The sequence below is a fragment of the Gastrolobium bilobum genome, unplaced genomic scaffold (assembly GCF_033153095.1).
Source record: "Gastrolobium bilobum isolate Gb01-03AN ecotype WA unplaced genomic scaffold, APGP_CSIRO_Gbil_v1 utg18832, whole genome shotgun sequence".
In the NCBI taxonomy this organism is placed as follows: Eukaryota; Viridiplantae; Streptophyta; class Magnoliopsida; order Fabales; family Fabaceae; genus Gastrolobium; species Gastrolobium bilobum.
Window position 1 is genome coordinate 322,222 of NW_026898189.1, and position 26,905 is coordinate 349,126.

Here is a 26,905-nt window from a genome sequence, read left to right on the forward strand (position 1 = left end):
TAAAAGATTAGTTTATTGACAAAAAAAAAAAAAAAAAAACCTTATAGTTTGACGTTAAGTATTCATATTTGCTTAATGTAAAAAATAAAAAATCCTCCAAGGACGAATAAAACATGAATAAAGGAAGTATTAGAAGAGAAAAGAGAATGAGTACTGAATATATTTCATTGCATTGAAAAAATACTACAAATATGGTGTGATATATACATGTATGAGGAAGAGTCTAGACCCTTTAGCCTAACAGAAAGCAGTGAAAAATAACAAACTCTGTTAAACAACAAAAACAAACTTTTTATAACAGAATTCGTATTCTGCAATTTACAATTTTACCCTATAATTCTAACACAAAGAAAAATGACCCTTTTTTTTTCTATTTAAGGAAATGAAAAAGGGTTTCGATAATAAAAAACGGTAACCAGCAGGACAGAAGAGGCGGGAAAATATCGTAGGAAAACGAAACGCTCTCTCTCTCTCTCGCACTCGCACTCGTTTTGAAAATTGGAGAACCGAACTGAATCAATCAAATTGATTGAATCGGAAGATGATGAAGAAGGTAGTTTCAATGGAGGAGAGGTACTCTCAGTGGAAGTCTATGGTTCCTGTACTCTACGACTGGATCGTCACTCACAAGCTCGTCTGGCCTTCTCTTTCTTGCAGGTTCTCTTCTTCTTCTTCTTCTTCTTCTTCTTCCAGGGTTTTCCAAATTCTAAATTACACTTTTCTTTTATTGGCAATCGCAGATGGGGTCCTCAACTAGCGCAAGCTACTTACAAGAACCTTCATCGTCTATATCTTTCTGAACAGGTCCTCACCCTTTCCATTTTTGGATTCTAACATCTTACAGAGTATGATTGTAACTAATTGTAACTGTTTCTAACTGCCTGACGTATCTGCTAACAGAATCTGTTACGACTATAGTTTCTAGTTTCTGATTTGTTCTCTATGTTCTGAAACCTCAAGCAATTAAGTGAATGCCACTTCAATGGTTTGTTTCAATGGATTTTATATTTCTCTAACACATGTAACAAGGGATATCACACTACTTAGGGTGTGCAGAAAAAAAAAATTTGAAGAACTAAACATGCTTCTGTTTTATTTATATTACTTATATTTGTCTTCTCCTGATGCTTGTTCTTCTCAGACTGATGGCAGTGATCCCAATACTCTTGTTATAGCAAATTGTGAGGTTGTTAAACCTAGGGTTGCTGCAGCTGAGCATATCTCCGAGGTAAAAAAAATTTGAATTAATTAATCCTTACGCTTTTTTTTTTATTATTAATATACTTTTTTTGTAATTAATTATTTCTCGCGAGTGAATTTGGAATCTCAGTTATTTATTTAAGGGAATTTTGTGTTCTTTTGTCTCAATCTTTCAGTTTAATGAAGAAGCAAGCTCTCCCTTTGTGAAAAAGTACAAAACTATAATACACCCTGGCGAGGTATGCATTCCTTGCAAATTGCAATGATCCTTTATTTTCATGTTTTAGTTTAGGTGATGTTAATCTAGTTTTTAGCTTTATCACGTATATTAGTGCGCTCACAGAAGCATTATTTCAGGAAAGGTACAGTCATTTTGCAATCTGTTAAGTCTGTTTGTAATTTATTTGAGCATTGATGTTATTGATACTATCTTTCAGGTGAATAGAATCAGGGAACTTCCTCAAAATAATAACATAGTAGCTACCCACACAGATAGTCCTGAGGTAAGCGATGACTTTTATGCTTCATTTTCCCTGTCAAACTTGAATGTCAAGAATTTGAGACTTTTAAAAAGGATTTGCCTTACTTCTACCTTTCCAAGTTAGAGTTTCTGGGGGAGTGGTAAAGTTTGATAATGAGATTATAATATTCTTTTTGTAAAACAGGTACTAATTTGGAATGTTGAAACTCAACCTAATCGTCGTGCTGATCTGGGGGCTCCCACTTCCCATCCAGACCTGGTTTGTTTTCATTCTTCTTTTTTTCGGTCCCCGCATCACTTTATTTATGGTTCGCCCACTATTACTAGTTTTTTTTTTTTTTAATTAATATAACTATATGTTAATATCCAAAGAATATAAATATAATGGCAAGACAAAAAATCTAGTAAAAATTTTAAGTACTTCTAACTTACTTGTTTCTATTAAAATTTAGAAGTTTGAATCCATCATTTTTCCTAAGAAGCTTTTTATATATCTTTGTTCATAAGTTAGGCACCTGAAATTTTAGCCATATCTTTTTGCAGGTGTTAACTGGGCATAACGACAATGCTGAATATGCTCTGGCTATGTGTCTAATTGAGCCCTTTGTTCTTTCTGGAGGTTGGAGTGTTTTTTATTGCCTTCTCATCATCAATGATGTCAAAAATTTATTATGTATTGGTTTAGATCTCTTACTCAAGCACTTGCTTTTTATTATCAAGATAAAAAAATAAAAATACAGTAGTTTTTAAAATGGGCTATAACAACACAAATACAATAATAGAAAATTTGTTATGTGTTAAACTTATACTGCTGCAGCCTGTAGCCTGTATTAATGTTGCTCGACAATATTAAACTGTAGCTGTCAATTTCTTGCCCTAAGAAAAAGAAGAAAAAAACTGGCAACACTCTTCTCTGTGTGGATGATTTACTGCATTGCATGTGCTCTTGTATTTTGTTGACTTGGATAGAATTCATTACGGCAGGAAAGGACAAGTGTGTGGTCTTATGGAGTGTTCATGATCATATTGCAACTTTAGCGGCAGAAGCAGGATCCAATGCTAAACAGGGCTCTGAGGTTGGGGGGAGTAGTAAGAAAGCTGCTGAAAGCCCGTCTATTGGACCACGGGGCATCTACAAAGGTCACGCGGACACTGTTGAAGACGTGCAATTTTGCCCGTCAAGGTAGTTGTTTCTTGATTTAGTCATACTTGTTTCAAATTATGTGTATCTAAACTATTACTATTTATGTTTGAGTTTGGTAAAATAAGCTTATCATGTGTTACACATTTGCATTTCCTTGACACCTCACTGTAAACTCATTCGCATGTTATCTATTGTTTGTTGCCAGAATAGTAATTTTGGTGAATTTTGATATTTGATCTGGTTATGATAGAATTTATTGTGTTAATCAAATGCACTTTATTTTATTAGAAGGGATACTTGAGTTCTGAGACCTGACACAAAAAACTGAAGGGTAAATTTTCACTTTTAAACTCTGTTTTGGGTATCAGTCAAATATTAACGGAATGCCTTGCTGATTTCCGTATCATTTTTTTTTCTTTTATTGTTGTTGAGTAATTGTTAATAGTCCATTTTATCATTTTCTGATATACTTCCTGCTCTTCTTTGTCCCTATGAATTGAAGTGCACAGGAGTTCTGTAGTGTAGGTGATGATTCCTGCCTCATACTCTGGGATGCACGAGTTGGATCTACTCCAGTTGTCAAGGTTTAAATTCATCAGTTCATCTATATTATTGATGCTTTCTTCATGATTAAAACCACCAAATGTAACTAGATGAAATTAGATCAAGGAGATGAGAAAAATATTGATTTAAGCTCTGTGACATCAATAGATGTTTTAATGGGTTTAATATTTCTCTTCTTCTTTTTTCAGATAATTGTTTTAGATCAGATTTACGTAAAAGTTAGAGGTCCCGTTATGTTTTACTAATTTTTTATCTCTTCTAATGGGATCCACTCACTTAGTATGTAAGAACAAAATTTTGTGGAGCAAAAGCTTGTTTTAATATAGAAAAATCATTTTCTCATGCGATAGGAGATAGCTTTCTTATGTTGTGAGACATCGAAATCTGTGTAATTCTTTTTGTTTTTTTGTTTTTTTTAACAAGTGGTGGGCTCCACCTCACGTGAGAAAAGAGAAATGTATTTTGATTTACTAGTGGTGGGATACATTTAGAACTTATAGCTTTCGAAGTTTGTACTTAATGCAGATTTAGCAGACACTTGCGTACAACTTGTCTCTTTAGCTGGGGCTTTCCCTGTCATGTGGATTTTAGCATATTTGTAGATTCAATTTTGCAGAAATTTCGTCATTTGTATTTGTTGTTTGGTTTGTCCTTTAACTCCCGTTACGTAACGTTTCTAATTTAGATCTGCATATGCTATCATATTTTCCTTTTTTCTTCATGGTTATCTTTTAAGCAGGTCGAGAAGGCGCATGATGGAGATCTTCATTGTGTTGATTGGAGTCCTCATGATATAAATTTTATTCTGACTGGGTATCCCCGCCTCTGGCTATTTCAATGAACTTGGATTACGATTTATATTCCCTTCTGATTGTTCTTTTTATTTTAGTAATCTTTTTCAGTTCTTAATGCCGTTATTTAGTTTAACTTAGAAGTTGGATCCTTTTCTTCAGCTACCAAAGCAGTTATTGGACTCGTGGATCTTCATTCTAATTTCTGTTGCTTTGGCTTCAGTTCTGCTGATAATACAGTTCGCATGTTTGATCGCCGGAATCTTAACCATGCCGGAGTTGCGTCTCCTGTTTATAAATTTGCAGGTCACGACGCAGCTGTCCTCTGTGTACAGGTAGCTGGGAGATCGTGCCTTATTTTCATTGCAGTTTAAATGTCTGTGTCACTCATGGGTTTTTTTTTTTTTAATTTAACCCAACTCTAATTATCTTTTGAGGCGAGTTGGCTCCCTCCGATAACTCCCGGTATTTCACAAACTTCGACTCTTTGAGCTTACTATGAGACTAATCGGAAATACGGGGCAGATTTAAATGGCATGTGGAGATCGAATCGAGACACTTTCCTTTCCACTTATTCAACTCCCTTGCTACAACTGAGTTACCGTCATTTCGTAATTTCGTAGTTACGGGCATTTTAGTTTAGCGATTGTTAGCCTACAATTTTGATCCGTTTCAGTGGTGTCCTGACAAATCATCTGTATTTGGAAGTGCTGCTGAAGATGGCATTTTAAACATCTGGGACTATGATAAGGTTTGAACTCTTGAAACTTTTCTAGTCATAGACCTCCTTTTTTGTCCTACGCCTGCTCTCTTTTTATGAAATGTAAATTGTATAGAATATTAATCAAATGCAAGATCTTATGAACTTTGAAATTTTAATCAAGTGCTAGGCTACTGAAAAACTTGAATTGACAAGCACCTTTGTTAATATTGTTTCCATAGAAATTCTATGCTTATGTTACGGAATACTAATCTTATATTATCAATGAATGTACGAGCCCTTACATAACTTTAAAGAGATCTACATGCCGTTTATTAAAACTTTGGAAGAGTGTTTCTTATTGTTTATCTTTTATTTATTGCATGGGTTAGTACTGTCATGAAATTCTAGTTTTCTAGCCTCACTATGCGTGGTAAGGCAAAGAACCGTCCGGGCCCCCCCCAAAAAAAGGGATTCCTTTTTAAAACTTAACAAGATGTGGTTTGATGGGCTAGCTTATACTTATTCTATCACTCCTGCTTTATTGTATATTTTATGGTTTATCTCATACTGATCTGGACTCCAGAAGTATTTTTCCTATATTGAATGTCATATTCTTGTTTTTGCTATCCAAAATTTTTTGGGGTAACGCTTTAAAATTGCTCCTTTTAGGTTGGTAAAACATCAGGTTCTACTGGTCCAAAAGTGCCAAATACTTCAGATGCTTTATTCTTTCGACATGCTGGGCATAATAGGTATGATAACACATGGTTAAACAAAATTTCTCATTCTCTTTTCATTTCGTTGGAACTCAACATATGTTTAAGTTGTTGGAATTTTTTATTTTATTTTTTGGTAACATAAGTTGTTACAATTTTAATTCCTATCGGGACTGTTCAATTGTATAATATTGTAGTGATGTAATATTTGGCTGGTGATGGAGTACGTTCCCGTACCACGTTACCAAACCATGTAACACTGATGGACTCTTTTTTCTATAAAAAAAAAAAATAGTATTTCAATACCAAACAGATATGTTTACTTATGCATTCAGGGACAGGATTGATGACTTCCAGTGGAATGCATCTGATCCATGGACAATTGTTAGTGTCTCTCATGATTGTGAAGATAGCCGTGGAGGTGGAACCCTACAGGTAAAGCGAAGTTTATGTTATCTTTTGGTTAAAAGATTACTCATGCACAAAAGATTGCAGCATTAGTGGGTTGAATTTTGCCAAACCTTATTGCACTTCTTTGTTTGACTTGTTGTATAAAGTATTGCGCTTCTGACTTTCTTTGTTTCCAGAAATTCTTGATTTAATTATCATGTTAAAAAAGAAATTGTAAAATATTATTTTCTGATACATATCAAAGGCGTTGGTCATCTTGTATGTAATATTACTAAGACTTCTTCATTTTCTTTTTCCTAATTTTTTATGTAGATGTGGCGGATGATTGATCTAATATACCGATCAGAGGAAGAGGTGCTAGCTGAGCTGGATAAGTTCCGACTTCATGGGAAGTAACCCATGTCATCTCTGAAAAAGTTTTAACTTTCCGCTTGTGCAGGGATTTTGTGTAGTTATGACTCCATCTTGAATTGTTAAAAAAGAAAACAGAAAAAAAAAAAATTAAAATCTAACTTGTTCCATTACTCATTTGAGGAAAACTCGAAATATTTGGATCTTCTACAGTGTTACTTTTGAATACCAGTACGGAAAGCAGTTGCTAAAATTTGTAGCAAGCAATGCGACCTAACTTTACGTTTATAGAAGTGAACTGAGTTTGGCTTAATTTGGATTTCATGAGTTTGGAGTGGGTTTGATTTAACAGTAAAGTTTTCTTGGTTTTCTTTTTTTTCTGTTAACCAATTTTTGTGTTTTTGGGTTGGTTTAATTAGATCATGAGTTCTAGTATTTTTTAAGAGATTTATGCTATAATCAAAAAAAGAATTTAATAATAGAAAAAAGTAAAACCTAATATATACTTAACTTATATTAGACTGATCCTGTCACGATATTTTGAATGATCCTTGTTTGTGACATGATAAGCTGATCCTGGTGTTCCCTTTTTATGAATGATCCTTGATCGTGACATGATATTTGCGTCGTTAGGTTTGGGTAGGGTCTTGTCACCGTCTAATCGAGGAGGCCTCATGACTGCCACGGTTCTATTGATGGTTTGAATATTGCATTTTCCCACCAATGACATATTCATTCAATCGGAAAAATTCTCATCCATTCAATCAGCATCTTGTTGAGTCCTCCTTGCTTGTGCCATAAGTTCAGGTCCACCGATGAAAGTTACACCACAAAACAATCCAATTTGTTGCATGCAGTTAAAGAGTTAAGTACATACAACACTTCACAATTATTGAGCAAAATTTGAACAAAGTCGCTAGTAATCTTCCGTGAGGTCCTAAAAAAATTTCAGGGTATATTGAATGTAAAATTAGATTTCAATTTAACTGGCTTCCCTTTATAAATTCCTAAAAGAAACTCAATAGAGATGTATCATCTATATTCCATAAACAACCAAAAATGGCACAGGCAAAGAACCAAAACGAACATTCCTGTGACAATCCACTATAATAGATATTGGATGTACATATTAAACTAACTCAGGTTACAGTTAGCCAAACTAGTAGTGTTAATTAGCTTGAGCATAGTCTTGATTTCCCATTTTTTTGCCTGTGCAAATACAGAAAAAGTGGTTATTGGCGTGTAGCAAGCCAACCCTTCCCCTCCAAGATGAGAAGATAAAAAGGGGTAGAATAGGCTCCCATGAACTTACAAACATGAGAAAAAACGAAGGGGAGAAAGAACAACATGAAACTAACCAATATGAATCCTTCTTCTCTTGTGCTAACAATTCTTCAAAAGAAATGTCAGCAAATTCATCATCTCTGTTCTCTCCCTCTCCACATGATTTTTCCTTCTCCATGCAAGCTCCAACTTCAAGCATCTTTATGGAGAGGTTTACATATTTAGCATATCATAGGAAATGTTAGTTAATACAAGAGATTTTTCATGAACAGAAACCAAGCAACATACAAGAAATCCACAAACCCTTTGGGCAAGTAGTGTATACTATACTGTATAATTTAAATAACATATTTTTGCAACAAAATTAAAGAGATGTTGTTTATCAAAATTAAAGAGTATACCTTCTGGTAAGCTGGTGAGAGTTTAAGCTGTTGTTGAAGTGAGTTATAAACAAAAGCATCCTCCTCTAACCGTTTTTGCTCTAATTCTAGCTTGTATATCTGAAATATTCAAAAGTTAGAGACTCAATGGAGGTAGGCGTCGGCATGCTTGATGACATGCTATCTAACCAACCTGTTGATGAAGGCGGTCAAAAGAAGATCTGTCTGCCTTGCATAATAAAGCCTTTGTTATTACAAACTTACGTTGAATCACATCAGCCCTGTTACAATGAGAGGATGTAAAAGCAATCAGAATAACACAACATAGAAATTTTGGCAACCTGAGAAGAATATTACTAAATCTAAATCTGACATAAAATGACAAAATCTAAATTTGCACATAACCCCCAAGAAAGTGGAATTTTTAAATATGAATTTCACTAGAATATGATGTCATATAAATCAGATACTTCATTCAAATAACCAGAAAAAGTCACAAACCCAGAAATCTCCAATATAACAGATAGCAACAATCAGCCTAGCCGTTTGTTTGTTTATCATAGTTGCAAAAAGTAGAAAGAAAGGTTCAATATCATCCCAAATAAGTTTCCACGAATACAAAGGGGAAGAGGACGAAAAAAACCACACAAATCTAAGTAACTGCTTTAGGATAAATTTGGACATACTTGTGCTGTAGCTCATTCCTAGCATCAACCAAACTATTAGCAAACTGTAAAACCTGCATTATAAAAGATAAGAGTGTTAATCTTTTTAAGGTGCTTGCATTAAAAGCATTAAAATAGGTCTGACACCAGTATAACAAGTACCATGAAAAGGAAAACACCATACAACATGATCCTTAAAATGAAAACAAAAGTAAGATACAAAATGAAAACTACCAAAGAAAGAACACTTTGCTGTTAACATAGGAGTTGAGAATGCTCTAAGCAAATCTACAAGGTCACGTTGCAAGTCATGTAGAGATAGAAAAGTTGCCAATCATGTCTACTCTGTGAACATATGTTATCTGTTCATTTGCATTATGTTTATAGCATGCCTCCCAACATCTTACTATACATTCCCCAAAATCACCCAGATACATTCAAAAGGCGAGTAGGTTGATCCACCCCTTGTCCCCAATATCTGCTTGACTTACATGTACTAGTTCAATAGAAATTATTTCAGAACTACCAATGTATTAATTGCATGTCTTCATATATCTATAAAAAATCATGAAAAACCCCATTTCCATACTTTGTGATTGATCTCCATTTTTCGTAGACTACACGACATTATGTTATGCAGGAGAAATCACTAGATTAAGTCTTACTTTTAACTCACCCCAACATGAGCTTATTTTTCCCCCTAAAAAAGAACAAATCTGTGTCCCATTCTTTTCTGTCAAAAACTGATCCAATCTAATTTCCAAACTCTATAGAGAAGCAGTTCTTATTATTGTGAAGTAATTGTTTCACCTATGTCCTAACTTCAATAATTTACTACACTAACAATCTAAGTAAACACAATAAGCCTGATGCATGTACCTTAAGCATTAACTTGTTAACGCTATCAGCAAATGTTCTTTCCCTTTATTTTTCTTTCTCCGTGTGATCTCAGCAACAATTTCTTTGTCACGAAATTACCGAGAATATGTATTGCTTTCATACAAAGAGAGTAACTACACAAAGCTAGGAAACAAAGTTGCTCATTTCCTTATTGGAAACACGCACTAAACTATTACAAGAAAACCCTTGGTATACGCAAATTCAAAATAAAAAACACAGTAGTTCTATATTAAAAAAAAATAGTAATACATTTATGAAAAACAAACTGCAAAAAAAATAAAAGATTTCATATACCAACCAAACAAATATTCAAATTTTAGGGAAAGTATTTGAAAATAAAAAAAATAAAAAATAAAAAGCAGAAAAGGGAATGCAAATTTCGAAAAACCTGAGACAGTGTCAATTTCTTCGACTCGTTGCATTTCACAAGTTCATCATACTGCTGTTTGATCTTTCTCTGCATAGCGCTACCCGAAGAAGTAAACGGGTACAAGCAAGCGGATTCAAGTCGGACCCCAGAATCCGAACCCGAACCCGTATTCGCTCTCTCTTCACCCTTCTCTTCGGTTACCGAATTCATTCTCTTCTTCTTCGTCTTCCTCTTCTTCTTCTTCCCTCTCTGCTCTTCTCCCGGACCTTCTTGACCCGAAGACACCGAATCCGGGTCATCGAACAAGCTCGCCCATTTCGCAGAATCAGAAGGCAAGACTTCCAAAAGAACCGATCGGGTCAAATGGGTCGGGCTATTTTCGCCGGGTCGAGGCACTTCATCAACGACCCGTGACACAGAAGAATGGTTAGCAGCAGCTACCCTTTCCGGGTTGTGGGTGAGACCCGGTTGTTCCCTTGTGTGTTTGTGCGTTTTCAAGAACCGTTTGTAAAGAGAGAAAGAGAGAAAAGTGAAGGAGAGGAAGGAGAGAGATAGAACGAGGATGAAGAAGAAAATGGGATCGTGCATTTGTGGGTGGCAATGAAGTGAAAATGGATTATTAAGATGAAAGAGAGAATACGAAGGTGCAGGAGGCTCCATGGAAACGAAAGAACGTCATGTATAGAGAGAGAAAGAGAGAAGAGTGAGAAGCAGAGTGATAGAAGAGAAAAGAGATATATTCTGTTCCCAGTTATGGCGCTTTTGAAGGTTCTTTTTTTTCTTTTTTTCTCTTTTCTTGTGTGTGTGTGTGTGTGTCTTTGGGTTTGGGGTATTCTCTTTTTACAATGATAATGATAATGATAACGATGTTGGAGTGGGGAAATAAATAAAATTAAATAAAATAAAAACTATTGTTTTGCACAGAAAATTAGAAGAAGAAAAAAAAAATCAATCACAAAAAAATTTATTGTAAGGAAAAATATTTTGTTCTACATTGTAATTATGCTTAAATTTTGTTATGTTTATAAAGAAATAAAACGACATTTGGATCTTAAGATTACTAGAACTAAAATATATTGTAAGAAACTACTTGTATGATTGGGTTTATTTTTATTGAAGCTATTGTTAAATGTTACAGAATAATATTTATACAGTTATTACAAATGAGTTATTTGCATTTACTTTCAAAACAATGTTGTTTTGGGATTGAAAATTAAATAATTATTATTATAAAAACTATAATAATCCTTAAATAAATTAAAATTAAAAAAGCACAATGATTTCTGTTCCAAAATAACGTCGTATTAAACTTACTGCAGATAAGTTATACGTGATAACTGCAGAAAAATCGGGGAGAGTGACCATTTTGCCACACCTGGCAAAAAAATTTATCAGACTGCCACACCAACAGTAAATTTTTCCAAAATGCCACACGGCATATTTCGCTACACTGAAGGCGCCGACGAGCACATTGAACTATCCATGTGGCTGAGAGCCCTCACAGTCCAGGCACAACGACGCAATTATCAGGGGCGCGCTCTACCACTGAGCTAATAGCCCGTCATGCAGGCCTCCCGCCGGGGCCCGCTATGCCCAAAGCGAGAGAAACTTCATCCCTCTCTGTGTAGCGAAATATGTTTGCATATAATTCGCTACACAGTGTAGCGAAATATACCATGTCAGGCTGCACAGTCAGCAAAAATGACACGTGTCAAGCAGGCAGAATCCAAACATAATTGGAACAGTGACCAAAATGCCACGCTTTGGCAAAAAAATTACCAGAATGCCACGCGAATAGTAAAATTTTCCAAACTGCCACGCGGCATAATTCGCTACACAGTGTAGCGAATTATGTATGCAAGTAATTCGCTACACAGTGTAGCGAATTATGCCACGTCAGAATGCACAGAACCAAAAAGTGTCATTTGTCAGAAGGTTGAAATTCGCTACATAAGGTAGCGAATTTCAACAATTTTGACACATGGCACTTTTTGGTTCTGACGTGGCATATTTCGCTACACTGTGTAGCGAATTATGCCGCATGGCAGTTTGAAAAATTTTACTGTTCGCGTGGCATTCTGGTAATTTTTTGTCAAAACGTGGCAAAATGGTCATTGTCCCAGCATAATTCGCTACACTACTACTTGACACGTGTCATTTTTGCTGACTGTGCAGCCTGACATTGTATATTTCGCTACACTGTGTAGCGAATTATATGCAAACATATTTCGCTACTCAGTGTAGCAAAATATGCCGCATGGTATTTTGAAAAAATTTACTGTAGGCGTGGCAGTCTAATAGGCAGTCTGGTAAAAAAATTTGTCAAACGTGACAAAATGGTCACCTTTCAGAAAAAGCGAACGTTAACTATATTAAAATTTGAAAAGTATAACTATTGAAGTTAGGCATCCAGTTGTTAATTCTAGATTCCTAAAGTATAATGGTGGCGCAGGTGGCAATATATTATTGGGAGTTAAAATGGCAGCATCTTGACTAGTTAACATTTAAGGAAACATAATTTTCAAATTATTATTAATTTCGTATTTAATCAGAGTTTGGCATAGTTAGTTAGAAAATTATGCATATGTAACCTTTTGATAAAAATTTCGCCTCATCGAAGATATAGATCATCATTGCATGCACAGTGGTGAGTATACGTGTCTAAGTCTCTATGTGACAGAAAACAGAATCACCCAATAGAAAGCAACAATATTTAAACTTCACCTTTTTGACACATGCGTCTTTTCATAAAACATTATCTCTATGTTCTTCCAATAAGTTAAGTGTATGATTATCTCTCTTTGTAGAATCAAAATGTTTTAATGAAGCCCAAACTGTGAACACAACACCAAGATCATGTAAAAACTAAAGGGTTTTATAATTCTCATTTAATATGAAAATTTAAATTTTCCTACACACTCTTCAATTTCCGCGCTAACATGAGCCTTACATATAATTTTTTTCTAACACATGAGTCCCACATATCTTTTATCTCTATAACATAAGATTTCAATTCTCATTCAACATGAGAATTATAAAACCCAAAAACTAAAAGCCATAAGACATAAAATAAAGAAACATAAATGACAGAATTTAATATGCCTGATCTTTATTATCTTGGGAAGTTTCTCACAAGAATAAAGTGCAACTAAAATAGCTATGAATGCAGCTTACTAGGGAATAATAATATTACAGGAAGCAAGAGGCTTCCACACTAAAAAAACATTTGCACATGTGTGCATCATGCAGATCTTCACCTTTTCCTTTGTATAACAGGCAGAACACAGATATATACACGTATGCATACTCATCTCAACAATCTCTACAGGCTTTCAACCATATGGTGTGTTGTGTTTTCTGCAACTTCACCTTGGTAAAGCCAAATTAATGCTTGTGGTGATCTAAAATGTAGACTTTTTGGTTGACCCGAAAACCCTGTATTGAGTTGCGGAGAAAAAATTAATTCCATCTATTTTTTGAGGTTGAAATAATCAGGTACAAATGGCTTCCACTGAGAGTTTCTTCATGACATTTGGACATGGATCTCCTCCAAAATTTTCAGGCGACACTGTTACTGTGCACCAGTTCTGTCCAACACAATTCTGCAACAACAAATTCATTATTGAATAATGAACCAACTAAAAGTGACCAAAAACATAAATGAATCATTTGACTTGCTGAATTGAACCTAAAAGATTCCATAATTTAATTCCAGTGGCCTCTCGTGTGAAGTAGCATATTTAATAACAAGTTAAGCTTTTGTGTTAAATTGGTTCTTTACATATAATAAAGGCTTTAAAACTTAAAAATCACATTTTATCAAAAGTTGTATTTAGCTATAGCTCCCTACACACCACCAAAAAGAAATGATCCTAAAAAGGAGAGAACAAAAGGCAATACCCTTTCAAAGGCATCGTAAGACTTGTGAGCATGACAGCTTCCTTCATGGTAGTTTCCACAAGACCCTACTGGAGTACCAAAGCTAGCAAATTTGATTGATGAGATTTTCTGTCCAGGGCCACATGATAAATGTGCTTTTGGTCTCACAGGTTTGCTAACTTTGCCAGAAGCTTGCATCTGATAACTTATAAGATTTGGTTGCCACTCATAAATATCAGCACATACACTATCTATATCTCGTCTAACCAAAAATATTCCATTGGGGTCTCCACCCAATTCTTCAAACACAACCAATAAATTTCCACTTGGCTTCAGCCAGGAATGAGGAACATGATACCTGAAGTTACAAGCCATATTTAGTTTGTCAATGGTTTCTCATAAGCATTAAACAAAACTCCATGGTTAGCTATGTATTTCTCACTCACCATCTTTGAGAAGCCTCGCCGCAGTTACTTCTGCATTTATTCTCATTATAAGTTCCCGCGTAGTCACAGTAATCACAGGTACCAGATGCATTATAAGCAGGCCAGTAGCGGCCAAGACTCTGTCCATTTAACCACACTTGACCTTTACCCATGCTAACCATATCAAGAGCCAATGGTGCAATTCCAGCTGGGGCGTCAAACGTAGTCTGTAATAATATGAAAAAGGACGTTGATCAAAGCCCAGCCTTACAACAAGTGTGTTGAAATTATATGGATTAGGTAGGAAAAGAGAAAATAGAGATCGAACAATCTTAAATTGACACTGATTTGATGTGATACAGAAGACAAATCACTCAACCATTTTTACACTAGCACTACTTTTAGTCCTAATACACAAACATCAAAGGGTAGGGAGGGGTTGGGGAATGAAAAGAAAGTAAACTCCGTTATTTTTTCCATAAAAACACCTCTCTACTTCTACCATTATAACTGGTACTATATATTACAACAGTAATAAAAGAGTACTATCTTAAGAACAGGTCAATATAAAAAAACATTAAGCAAAGCCTACATAGACTTCTGTAAGTTCAGAAGTTATAGAGGCTTTGTCATATACTCACTTTGTACCAAGTCAATGGCTGCATTTGAGGAATTAAATTCCCCTGAATCCACTCCACTGAGGAACTTCCACTGAGAGAATGAAGACTCAAGGCTTCGCCATTAAGACCAACCTAAATATAACATGCATTTGAATGAATTTCGAGCAAAATCAAACAATAGAAAGAGAAGACATGATTGAGTGTTTGAGGAAGAACCTTGTAAGACCATTTCTGCCAAGACAAGTCCCTTCTCCCCTCATTTAGACCATTTAATGTAATTGGGCCAAGAACACCGGCATTCCACGTTTCAAAATGAGGACCAACATTCTGCATATCAGTAACAGGTAGCAAGTGGGTAATATAGCCATGATCATAACCCACACTTCATGATTTTGAAACAGCTTAGTACGGAAATGCAAGGGTGTATCTAGCGATAACTTTTAGTGGGTGGGTGGGCGTGTGTGTATGAGAGAGAGAGAGAGAGAGAGAACAAACCGGGAGTCCAACTGCAACACTTAGAAGAGAGATTTTGTTAACACCAGCTCTGAGCTTCACACTCTTGCTAAATGTTAGTTTGGGGAATTCTAAGCTTCCATATATAGTTCCTGATCAAAAGAGGATGATAGGCTCAATGTATCAATAACAAAGCTCATGGAAAATTATTAGCTTCCAAAGTAAAATAGTTTATTTGGACTGTTTTAGAAAGAAAAGTCAAGCAAGAATGACAACTTGATGAAGCCTAGATATACTGATTCCATGCAATGTTCTAATTTATTGAATCCTTGAAACTCAAAAGCATGCATCAACTATAGTTAGCGATGACCCCTTCTTCCACTGAGACCTTACCAAGAAAAAGCACATTCATACAAGTTGAAGCACTGAGATTGTTCTTAGTAGTTGAATTTAGTGTTACTGAAATTCTGTAAACCAGTATTATGCATCTAACCTGATAGCTGACCATTGATGAAAACATGCAAAGCATGGCCAGCAGATAACACTGTGAGAACAGGATCCTTTCTGTTCCACAAAAATCCTTCGTTGGGATCAATCATGACACTAGCAAAAAAAGGAGCAAGACAAGTGTAAGACGCAGAAAAATGAGAATGAATAATAAGATTTATCAATTAAGTGTTCTAGCCAAGGATTGTAAGAGAAAAAAAATGAAGCAAACTGCAGAGTTGGATGTCACTCACTCCGTGGAGTACCACAAGTAGTCAGATAAATCTCTTGTGGTATTTAACTGCTCCAACAGGCCAGTCATGGTGAAGGAACTATCATCAGTAGAGGCTGTTTCTTCATTGAATGATTGCCAAGAGAGTCCACCATGAACAGGAACAGGAGTCATCTTCATCTGGGCACGCTGGGAACCAACCTGTAGAAAGATTTTGGAATTTTTATTTTGGTTGAAATCTGCCACTTGAAAAATCTCGAAAAGAATACCCTTCTTTTTCATTGAAAAGAAAAATTAGCCCAACAAGAGCATGTAAATATAAATAAGACACCAGGAAAATCTCATTCTTTTCCCTTGATACGTGTCTACTTTCATGACATAAAAAAGCTGATCTTGCAGACAAAACTATAACTGCATACAGAAAGTTATTAAATCAACTCAATCACATAAACTTGGTCCAGCTCTTCTGAAATCAAATCTCCATTACAAAGTATAACTAACCCAGCTAGTCATCGGAAATAAAAATTTGTTAATTTTTTTCTCACCCTTGCAGTGTTATAAACGGTGTTCTTGCAGTCAGGAAGAATGCTTATAGACCAAGGAGGCAAGTTGTAATGCATATTTCCAAATGCCACTGTTGCATAAGATTTAGGGTTATAGTTTGAAAGGAATGCAGCACAAGCTCCCGACTTTGATTTAAAGACATGAGCCTGGACATCGAAAGATAGAAATTCAGTCTGGTTATAAAGCATTTTAGATAGGATTGATAATTCTCACTTAACTGAATTGAGTTATACCTCTTGATAGTTTCCAATCCGTGTTACGGTGGGATCTCCAGATACTAAAGCAGGTTCAGAGAGTTTTATTGCTCTGTGTAAATCCTTCAGATGACCCCACTTCGGTAGCCTGAGCAATCCTGCACAGAGGAAGAAACAATATAACTCAAAATCATGCAAGAAACAAAACTAAGTACTCATTATTCAGGTGTATAAATGTACATCAAATATGCTAAGTTCTTCACATCAAGTATGAATGAATGAGCATTTCTAAGGCAAGGACCCTCCAATAGATGCGGAACTAGCATAACTGTCAATTATATTCATTTTGAAACCTGATTTATAAAATAAGACAAACCAAAGTACTGGTTGGCAGCAGAAATGTTTTGGTCGATATTACGTGTACCAAATTTTCACTGCCATACATCAATGAGGAGCAAAACATAGAAATATACCAAGCGCTATTCACAGGACTTACAAGTTACAACATAGAAAAAGTGATGCAAATTGATTTGGATTATTGGTTAGCATGAAAGGAACAGCAGCAATGTTCTATTATACTACGCCTCATATTAGTAAGGAACAAAGGATGTTTCACAGATTATATTTTGAGATTTATTCCCTGTAGGTCCTACATAAAAATGGGAAAAAAATATCATAATATCAGTACTTATTGGCCATATCAGGCATTAAAATCCTTTGTGTTTACCATATTCATCAATAGGTGCATCATAATCATAGCTTGTAGCAATAAAAGGACCACCGGCAGTTCGACCAAAATTTGTCCCCCCATGAAACTGAAATGAACAAAATAAAGTGACTCAGTTGAAAATTTAAGATGGTGAACCAAAACATTGAAATCAATCAATAATGATGTTACCATGTAATAATTGACAAATGATCCCCCTGTCTGTATAAACCTTGCAACTGAGAATGCCAAGTCTTCAGCAGGTCGATGAGGAACTGGACCTCCAAACTCAGTAAACCTGCAAGCATAAAAAGGAATAGAGGGAATGAATATCTCTAGTTTGTATGTTTCTTATTTTTATGGAAACTTAAGAAATAAGAAACAAAGCATCAATACCAGCCAGTCCAAGCTTCTGTCCACATCTTTGGTTTGTAAGCCTTATTTGGAGAGAAATAATCACAATAGAAGCCATTGCACGTGTTAATCTGTAAAATATTTCACATCGAAATTAGAAGGTGAAATCCTTGGAAGCATAAAGGACTGCTGTAAAGAACCATTTCACCCAAAAGCTTAAGCTTGTAAGTGAAGGCCCATCAATGGTTTTTATATTTCTCTAACAACTGCAACAAAATAGTTGAGGCTTTAAATATCACCCTTTCTAGTATCCTCACCCTGGAAAAAGAGCTATGGAAATAGAGAATGTGTCTATAAAAGGTAAATATGTTTCTTCAAAAGATACACTTCAGCTGAACTTACAATAGGATCAGGAGCATCATCTTGCTTGCACATTATCCATGGAACTCCAGTACCAAGTCCTACAGCCATATCTGCTGCCCACTCAGTGTAGGTTTTACCAAGAGCACCAATTTCATACTCCATAGGTCCATATTCATTTTCAATCTGCACAAAAACACCAGCAGAAAAAGTAATAGTCTGAGTACACATCTCCACTCTAGTCAGGGAATGAAAAGCTAATCAAAAAATGAAATCTACAGGATAATCTAAAGCAAGTGATTGGATTAAGTACAAGGCTAGCATAATATTTAGTGCACCTGGGATAGAATTATTGGACCACCCTGAGACTCATATAACCTTTCTGCTTGCATCATGTCCACAATCTTCTTGGTAAATTTTTGCATTTGAAACTTCAATGCCAATGTAAAAATCAAAAGTAATTAGAACATACTCACAATAATGAAAAAGGAGATGATTGAGAAAAATTTTAAGCTATAAAGGATGAAAACAATTCTTACTTTAAATGGTTCGTTTTCTGTTCTGAAGCTGATACCTGGAATGTACTTCAGCCAAACTGGGAAACCCCTGAAAATTAATCAGGCAAAGCTGTTAAGATATCTCTATTTTGACATGTACCGACATTTTTGCCAATGTCAAGAGGAAAATAACACTTTCACTACCCGAAGTTCCACTCAGCACAGACATAAGGACCAATCCTCAGATGAACATAAAGGCCTGCTTGCTGCACCAACTTTATGAACTTCACCAAATCATAGTTCCCCTCAAAATAATACTACAGTAATCAAGAAAAGAAGAACATTGGTTATTTATCGCCAATCACTCACAACCATGCACTGTTGAAACTGAACAAGCAAAACAAGAAGGCATTATCTATTATTAGTTACTTGGCCAGGTGAAGGTTCATGACCATTCCAGAAAACATAAGTTTGAATCACATCCAAACCTCCTTCCTTGGCCTTCTGAATAAGATCTGGCCACATCTGAAAAAGAAACGCACAACTAAGGAATGCAAATCACATAAAAACAGAAAAAGGAAGAAACTTTAAGGTACCCATTTAATAAAAACAAGAGAATATCAGGAACAGGAAAGGACCCTGAAGCACATTTGAGACTAATACCTCAGGGGTGCTTCTTGGGTAATGAATGGATCCAGAAATGAGGATCCTTCTTTGGCCATTAATGGTGATAGCCTTGGAGTCATAGGACACAGAGGCTGTGGAATAACCAATCAAAGAACATGCCAGCAGCAGTGGCAGCAATAACACATTCCACATTTTGAGCTCAAAGCTCAATGCCATTATTGAATAGTAAACCTTCTCCCTAAGCTTGGTAAAGCAAAACCAATAACCTGCTACTGGTGGATGTGGTTATTATATGCTCTCTACAAAGCTTACAGAAAGAAACAAACAAGGAAATGTCTTTGGTTATTCTCTTCTTTCTCTAATCTAATCTCTCCTTTCTTTTCTTTTTGCAGAATGATAATTGAAGAAATGGACAGAGAAAGAAAAAAATGAAATAAAAATAAGCTGAGAGTTTCAGAGAGGCAAATTATGTTTGTTATTTTGCCCTTTTTTTTTTTTTTTTTTTTTACAAAATCACTTTAATTTGAAGATTTTTTAGTAGGAAAATGGAGGTGGCTTTTAAAGAGAGAAATGTGGAGTGAGGAGTGAGGAGTGTGAAGTGTGAACTGTATGGCATTGAAAAGAGAATGGGACCCACTTTTCGGTGAACTCTCTTACGCACACCTGACGTGGACCTTAGCTCTATCAAATCCAATAAATATCAATTTTTGAAGCACATTTTCAGTGCTATTGTTGTGTAATGTGTATTACAGATTACGTATTCCCTCTTCTTCTTCCATTTTTTATTTTGGTCGGATATAAATACTACGATAGTATAATTAGATGTTTTTTAATTTTTTCTTTTTTATTTCATTGGCTTCTCAATTCTTTAATAATTTGTTAAAAAGTTTAACCCAAAAAAAAAATATAAATTCAAGTTAAAGGCGTGTTTGATTGATGAGATACAAGTTGCTCCATCAAACAATGATAGCTCAATTGTTGTATTAAGATATTGAGTAGATATATGTTTGATACTTCTCGATATCATTTTGAAATGGATTTAAAATTTTAATCTTGAAATTCATTTCAATCAAATTAGTCACGAAAATATTAATCAATTAAAATATTTAAAAAAAAAAATAAGAGAAGCAAGTTGGTCCAAAACGAGTTTTAAGTTATCGTCTGAAAGTGTCAGAAAGAAAAGATTCTACAGCCAATCCCAATGTGGTCGGTTCCTATGTCGTCCGCCCTATGTGTATGTTTTGGGCTTTACATACCTTCAATTCCACGCACCCCAGCCCCACGTGTCTCACACTACTTTTACATGAAAAAAAGGTTAATATGTTATTTGAATATGAGCTAGTTTTCAGGAGTAATTTTTTATGAGATGTTAAAATGGATGGATACGAATTTGACTTGATATGAATATACGCAATATAAATATGACATAAGTTTTATTCATATCAAAATATTCAACATAAATTTTTTGCAAGTTGATACGAATGACACATAAATTATGAGTCAAAATGCTAATTGACAAGAAATTAAAAAAAGGTCAAAATTTAAAAAAAATTAAAAAGTAAAAAATAATAATATAAATAATTAAAAAAAATACAAGTTAATAGAATTTGACACAAAACTGTAAGCATTACATCAGTAATTCAATAATTCATGTTCAACTATATTCATTCAAGAACATGAAATAGGATCTCTAGAATTTATGAGTTTCACATATACATACCTTTATCCATAAGTGCGGAATATCTTTTCCAGTAGAATCATTTCTCGGAGCCTTAAACCTTCACTGTTCTTGTATCTTCTTTGATAGGGATAGAATACAACTTTCATAGGCAGACCCATATGGAACGTTATTTTCTGTCAGACACCCTTAATCAGAAAACTGACCATATGACTCTTATATAGTTGCACCTATCAGTAGTTATGCTTTTACTAACTTCCCTTAATAGTCAAATTATCATAATCCTCTTTTATTAATTAAACCAACTGACACGTAATATTACACATGAGACAAATAGTTTTACATTCTCCCACTTGGCTCATGTCATGAGGTGTCCATTCATGATTTAATCAACATTCATTATAATGCACATTTACTAGGCTAAAGGTTCCATACATTGACCTCATCATAATTCATTATTAGAAATAAAATCAACATGAGTTATGGTGGTTGTATGCTATCAAGTCGGTATAGTCCCTTCCATGTACCACTATATTGACTCTTCTTCCTAACATGATACTTTAATAGGAAGTACACATTATGTCCAACAATAATGTCTTCATTACGGATCATAAACATTTTCAATATCATCATATATACTTGCATGCATACATAAATTGAAAACAAGACAACATCAGAAACATATATTCATCAATGAGCTCAGAGTGTCAATACTTAATATATAACAATAATTATCATCATTCATTAGCTGACATAATGCCAATTCTACATACATGACCAGTAAATGTCTTGGGCGGTAATCCCTTCGTCAAGGGATCAGCTATCATAAGATCAGTGCTAATATGCTCTATAGACACTCTAAGTTTCTGAATCTCTTCTTTAACGGCAAAGTATTTCAATTCCATATGTTTAGCAACTTTGGAATACTTGTCGTTTTTAGAAAAGAAGACTGCTGCGGAATTATCATAATAAATTTTCAGCGACTTTTCAATATTGTCGATCAATCCAAGCCCTGAAATAAAGTTTCGTACCCATTTAGCCTGAATCGTGGCTTCAAAGCATGTCACAAATTCAGATTCCATAGTGGACGCAGCAATTACAGTCTGCTTCGCACTTTTCCATGATATAGCTCCTTCAGCTAAAAGATACAGGTAACCACATGTAGACTTTCTTGTGTCTACATGTCCTGCAAAATCCAAATCTGTGTATCCAATCACTTCAAGGTTGTTAGACCTTCTATAAGTAAGCATGTGACCTTTAGTTCCTTGCAAATATCTCAGAACTTTCTTTGCAGCTTTCCAATTATCCATACCGGGATTACTTTGGTATCTACCCAACATCCCAACTGCAAAGCTAATATCTGGTCTCGTACAAGTCTGAGCATACATTAAGCTCCCAACTAATGATGCATACGGAATTGCTTCAATTTCTTTTCGTTCCAATTCACTTTTAGGACATTGCATGAGACTAAATTTATCTCCTTTCTGAATTGGAACTGGAGATGATGAGCAGTTTTCCATTCTGAATCTCTATAGAACTATATTAATGTATGCTTTCTGAGACAAACCTAACAGTCCTTGTGATCTATCACGGAATATTTCCATTCCTATCACATAAGTTGCCTCACCCATATCTTTCATTTCGAAATTACTAGAGAGAAACTTCTTAGTCTCATTTAAAAGACCAAGATCGTTAGTTGCAAGCAAAATATCATCAACATACAGAATCAATAAGATAAACTTGCTCCCACTGATCTTCAGATATATACATCGATCAACGATGTTTTCTTTAAATCCAAAAGAAACAACAGTATCATTAAACTTAAGGTACCATTGCCGTGAAGCTTGTTTAAGTCCGTATATTGACTTCTTAAGTTTGCACACCATGTGCTCTTTACCCTTTTCTATTAACCCCATTGGTTGGTCCATGTACACATCTTCATCTAAATTTCCATTTAGAAAGGCAGTTTTTACATCCTTTGGTGTAACTCCAAATCATAATGAGCCACCAATGCCATAACAATTCTTAGAGAATCCTTCTTTGAAACTGGTGAAAAGGTTTCTTTATAGTCAATGCCATCTTTCTGAGTGAATTCTTTTGCAACCAGTTTCAAAGAAGGATTCTCTCAATGCCATCTTTCTGAGTGAATTCTTTTGCAACTAGTCTAGCCTTGTGACGTTCCAAGTTAACATGAGAGTCACGTTTGGTCTTAAAGACCCATTTACAACCAACTCTCTTTCACCCTTCTGGTAACTCAACAAGATCCCAGACCTTATTCTGTTCCATAGATTTCAACTCATCTTTCATGGCATCTAACCACTTATCACCATTTTCTCCATTCATGGCTTGTGAAAATGTTACTGGATCATCCTAAATACCCACGTCAAAATAAGACTCTTGTAGGTATACCACATAATCATCAAAAATAATAGGTCTCCTTTCTCTTTGAGATCTTCTTAATGCTATTTGTTGTGGTTCTTCTACTATGGGTTCATTCGGTTCATCAACAATGATTTCTTCATGAGTAGTGGGATCATTAACTCGTCCTTCATTATTATTGATTGGTTCAATAGCATGAGGAATAATAACTTTACTAGAGCTACAAGGTAATGGAATTTGTACTCTCACTTCATGAATATCCACTTTACGTGGTGTTTCACTCTCACTAACTTCACCATTCTCAATGAACCTTGCATTTTCAGATTCAATAATCCTTGTAGTATGATAAGGACAGTAAAATCTATACCCTTTCGACTTTTCTAGATAACCAATGAAATAACCACTGATTGTCCTTGCATCCAGTTTCTTTTCTTGCGGATTGTAGTATCTAATCTCTACCTGACAACTCCAAACATGCAGGTGTCTTATACTAGGTTTCCTTACAGTCCAAAGTTCAAAAGGAGTCTTTGGAACTGACTTACTAGGAACCCTATTCAATACATACATGGTAGTTTTAAGAGCATAAGTCCACAACGAAACAGGTAAAGAAGAATTACTTAACATACTCCTAACCATATCCAGTAAGGTCTTATTACTCCTTTCTGATACACCATTCTGTTGCGGTGTACCGGGCATTGTGTATTGAGCACAAATACCATGCTTTTCCAGAAATTTAGCAAATGGACCCGGATGTTGTCCACTTTCATCATACCTTCCATAATATTCACCACCCCTATCAGACCTGACAATTTTCACCTTTCTGTCTAACTTTCTTTCAACTTCATTAATATAAATCTCAAAAGCATTTGCAGCTTGAGATTTATCATGGAGCAAATAGACATAACCATAACGTGAATAATCATCAATGAAAGTGATAAAATATTTTTCTTTATTGAAAGCATTAACATCAAACGGACCACATACATCAGTGTGTATAATTTCAAGAAGCTGAGTGCTCCTTGTGGCTCCTTTCTTTGTGTGTTTTGTTTGTTTTCCTTTAATACAATCCACACAAACATTTAAATCAGTAAAATCTAAATCCGGAAGGATTTCATTATTTACCAATCTTTTCATTCTTTCTTTGGAAATGTGTCCCAAACGTTTGTGCCACAAGTAAGTGGAACATTCATCAATTAAGGTACGTTTAGTACCAACATTATGATGCAGAGTCATAAGTGTTTCAGCATAAAGATTATCAAGACATAATTTATATAATCCATCACATAAAGTACCATTACCAATCAAATGATTGTGCTTGTACAAACTGAAACTACCACTACCAAATTTAAAAGAGTATCCAGCAACATCAAGTTTGGAGATTGAAACTAAATTCCTAGATATACTAGGGACATAAAGAGTTTCACATAAATCCAAATGAAATCCACTGTCGAAAATCAAACGGTAAGTCCCAACAGCTTCCACCGGAACTTTCACTCTATTGGCCATAAGGACAAACTTTTCATTTGGCTTTATGGTTTGGGTCCTAAGAAATCCCTTTCTTTTCGAACCAAGCCTTACGTTTCAGGCAATCCTTTTTGAAATGCCCTTCCTTTTTACAGAAATGGCACCTTATCTTTGTCATTACTTTCCTTTTTGTGGATTTTAGAAGAAGAGGCCTCATCAACCTTAAGGGGTCCTCCTCCTCCTCCTTTCTTCTCATGCTTCTTAGCTTTATTCTTTTCAGCTCTTTGATGCTTTACATAATTGATGGAATGAGCTTCCTGATTCTTAAGTCTGGTTTCCTCCTGAACTAGCATACTGTGCAATTCATGCACATTCCATTTATCTTTAATGGTATTATAGTTCATTTGGAAAAGACCATACTCAGACGGTAATGAGTTCAATACGAACTGCACCAGGAAGTTCTCATCCACGGCCATTCCCAATGATTTCAATTTTGTCGCAATGCTTGTCATTTCAATAACATGCTCATGCATAGTACGTGAACCATCAAATTTCATGGTGGTCAGTGTACTCATAAGTGTCCCAGCAAGAGACTTATCAGCGGTTTGGGAGCGTTCTTCCACAAGTTTCATCATTTCGATGGCTCTTTCGGTTTGTGGAAGAGCTGACTTAATGTTGCTTGCAATGCTCATTATCATGTACATCAGACTTGATCTATTGGATCTTTCCCAGTTCTTAAAATGGTTCCTTTCATCCTCAGTGCTTTCAGGAGTAATGCACCAGGTTCCTCTTCTCTAAGAGCCAAATCCATATCCATTACCCCAAGGTAAAAATTGATTTGCTCTTTCGATTCAGAGAAGTTTAGCCCATTAAAAACTGCAACAGTTGAGAACATGGAATGTGTGGCAACAGGTACTGCGAGGAATAACGTTTAAACATTAATGCTTTGAGTCATACATGTCACATACTAACATACTTCACAGATTCAAATATTCTAACTTCAATGCATATCAATGTTCACCTTTGGGGATCCATTAACATACAACATTAACTATAATGATGCTATATAAATTTCACATAATTTGGCAATGATGCATACCCCTTATCATAAATATTTGTCATCTTTGGATGTCCAAATGCAAGGAAATATGCCAACAATACCAACATCCATGTTCATTTATAAAACAAGTAATCATCTTGTGGGTTGATCCCTAACTGTTCTATAATAATGAACTTCAATATACCACAACATGAATAATTATATCATACTATTCATAGCATCACAGTCATGGTAATTGAAATAAAATTCATAATATTTGAAATTAAAACAACTCTTCAAGATTTGGCCACTTTGGTGACTAACAAATCTACCATAATTAATTCCAAAACTTTGTCCAACTTTCATGTATATCAATGTCCTTTACATGTTTTCCCAATAATTCATAAAATGGAATAAACATATGACAATGACACACTTTCCTAGTACAAAGACCAGAGAATTGGCGCGGGTTAGCGCCACTCCCGCGTGGTTCTGCGCGGTGGTCCATTTGAGTTTCCCGTAAAGCGGCGCGGGTTTGCGCCATCACGGCGCGGTTCTGCGCCAGTGATCCAATACTTTGTCCAAAAAGTTGGCACGGGTAAGCGCCATCACCGCGCGAGTTAGTGCCGGTGCTTCCATAGAAAATCCAATAAGTTGGCACAGACTTGCGCCATATTGGTGCGATCCAGCGCCGTTTTCCAGAAAATGAAAACCGTTCAGAAACTGTAAATACGATAATTCATGGAAGAAGATAATATGGAAACATACAGTACTCAATCATCATGTTTTCATAAGGTGTAGTACTTGAACATTATTTAACAGCACAATATGGATTTTGTTCTCGTTCCTTTCACATAAGAATTTTCAATGATAGAATTTAGAGAAATCAATAGTCATGGTGATCAAAATTTTCAGAAAACCCCATCTTTTCATGAACTAAGAATTCATTCATCATTATTTATGGAAAAACATAAATTCATAAACAACT

General features: G+C 35.2%; 3 protein-coding genes across 5 annotated transcripts; 1 reads left to right on the forward strand and 2 right to left on the reverse strand.

Moving 5' to 3' along the window:
* The first annotated feature begins 541 nt into the window (after nt 1-541).
* LOC133313711 (WD-40 repeat-containing protein MSI4-like) lies at nt 542-6,406 on the forward strand. Its single transcript, XM_061515119.1, has 15 exons — nt 542-657; nt 741-804; nt 1,142-1,228; nt 1,377-1,439; nt 1,638-1,703; nt 1,866-1,940; nt 2,225-2,300; nt 2,666-2,864; nt 3,328-3,409; nt 4,129-4,202; nt 4,404-4,515; nt 4,857-4,931; nt 5,553-5,635; nt 5,935-6,034; nt 6,323-6,406. Exons 1-15 carry the CDS (start codon nt 542-544, stop codon nt 6,404-6,406), a joined length of 1,356 nt encoding a protein of 451 aa, XP_061371103.1.
* Nucleotides 6,407-7,352: 946 nt separating this feature from the next.
* Nucleotides 7,353-10,732, reverse strand: LOC133313715 (uncharacterized). Its single transcript, XM_061515123.1, has 6 exons — nt 9,979-10,732; nt 8,712-8,764; nt 8,219-8,306; nt 8,047-8,145; nt 7,720-7,844; nt 7,353-7,570 (listed from the first exon to the last, which is right to left on the reverse strand). Exons 1-6 carry the CDS (start codon nt 10,618-10,620, stop codon nt 7,534-7,536), a joined length of 1,044 nt encoding a protein of 347 aa, XP_061371107.1. The 5' UTR covers nt 10,621-10,732; the 3' UTR covers nt 7,353-7,533.
* Nucleotides 10,733-13,451: 2,719 nt separating this feature from the next.
* LOC133313685 (beta-galactosidase 1-like) lies at nt 13,452-24,038 on the reverse strand. Of its 3 annotated transcripts, XM_061515085.1 has the most exons (20): nt 24,015-24,038; nt 19,394-19,555; nt 19,160-19,255; nt 18,935-19,047; nt 18,773-18,839; nt 18,572-18,664; nt 18,276-18,419; nt 17,916-18,004; nt 17,712-17,817; nt 17,541-17,628; nt 16,853-16,971; nt 16,601-16,765; nt 16,078-16,256; nt 15,831-15,940; nt 15,380-15,489; nt 15,101-15,211; nt 14,906-15,016; nt 14,286-14,491; nt 13,861-14,197; nt 13,452-13,562 (listed from the first exon to the last, which is right to left on the reverse strand). In XM_061515085.1, the coding sequence occupies exons 1-20, from the start codon at nt 24,036-24,038 to the stop codon at nt 13,452-13,454; spliced, it is 2,541 nt and encodes an 846-aa protein (XP_061371069.1). The 3 variants fall into 3 exon arrangements, with proteins under 3 accessions (XP_061371069.1, XP_061371068.1, XP_061371067.1); XM_061515084.1 differs by lacking the exon at nt 24,015-24,038 and having other exon boundaries at nt 19,394-19,573; XM_061515083.1 differs by lacking the exon at nt 24,015-24,038 and having other exon boundaries at nt 13,452-13,598; nt 19,394-19,573.
* Between the last annotated feature and the right edge of the window lie 2,867 nt (nt 24,039-26,905).

Excerpts from the sequence above, each read along its gene's own strand:
- LOC133313711 (XM_061515119.1), top strand. The coding sequence starts at position 542 with ATGATGAAGAAGGTAGTTTCAATGGAGGAGAGGTACTCTCAGTGGAAG. Across the intron at positions 2,865-3,327 it reads GTGCAATTTTGCCCGTCAAG|TGCACAGGAGTTCTGTAGTG; the intron begins GTAGTTGTTTCT and ends TATGAATTGAAG. Across the intron at positions 4,932-5,552 it reads ACATCTGGGACTATGATAAG|GTTGGTAAAACATCAGGTTC; the intron begins GTTTGAACTCTT and ends TGCTCCTTTTAG.
- LOC133313715 (XM_061515123.1), bottom strand. The coding sequence starts at position 10,620 with ATGGAGCCTCCTGCACCTTCGTATTCTCTCTTTCATCTTAATAATCCA. Across the intron at positions 8,765-9,978 it reads AGAAATTGACACTGTCTCAG|GTTTTACAGTTTGCTAATAG; the intron begins GTTTTTCGAAAT and ends TTTATAATGCAG. Across the intron at positions 7,571-7,719 it reads GAGAAGAAGGATTCATATTG|GCAAAAAAATGGGAAATCAA; the intron begins GTTAGTTTCATG and ends GTATTTGCACAG.
- LOC133313685 (XM_061515083.1), bottom strand. The coding sequence starts at position 19,573 with ATGGCATTGAGCTTTGAGCTCAAAATGTGGAATGTGTTATTGCTGCCA. Across the intron at positions 19,256-19,393 it reads ACCCAAGAAGCACCCCTGAG|ATGTGGCCAGATCTTATTCA; the intron begins GTATTAGTCTCA and ends TTTCTTTTTCAG. Across the intron at positions 15,212-15,379 it reads GTGTTGCAGTTGGACTCCCG|AATGTTGGTCCTCATTTTGA; the intron begins GTTTGTTCTCTC and ends ACTGATATGCAG.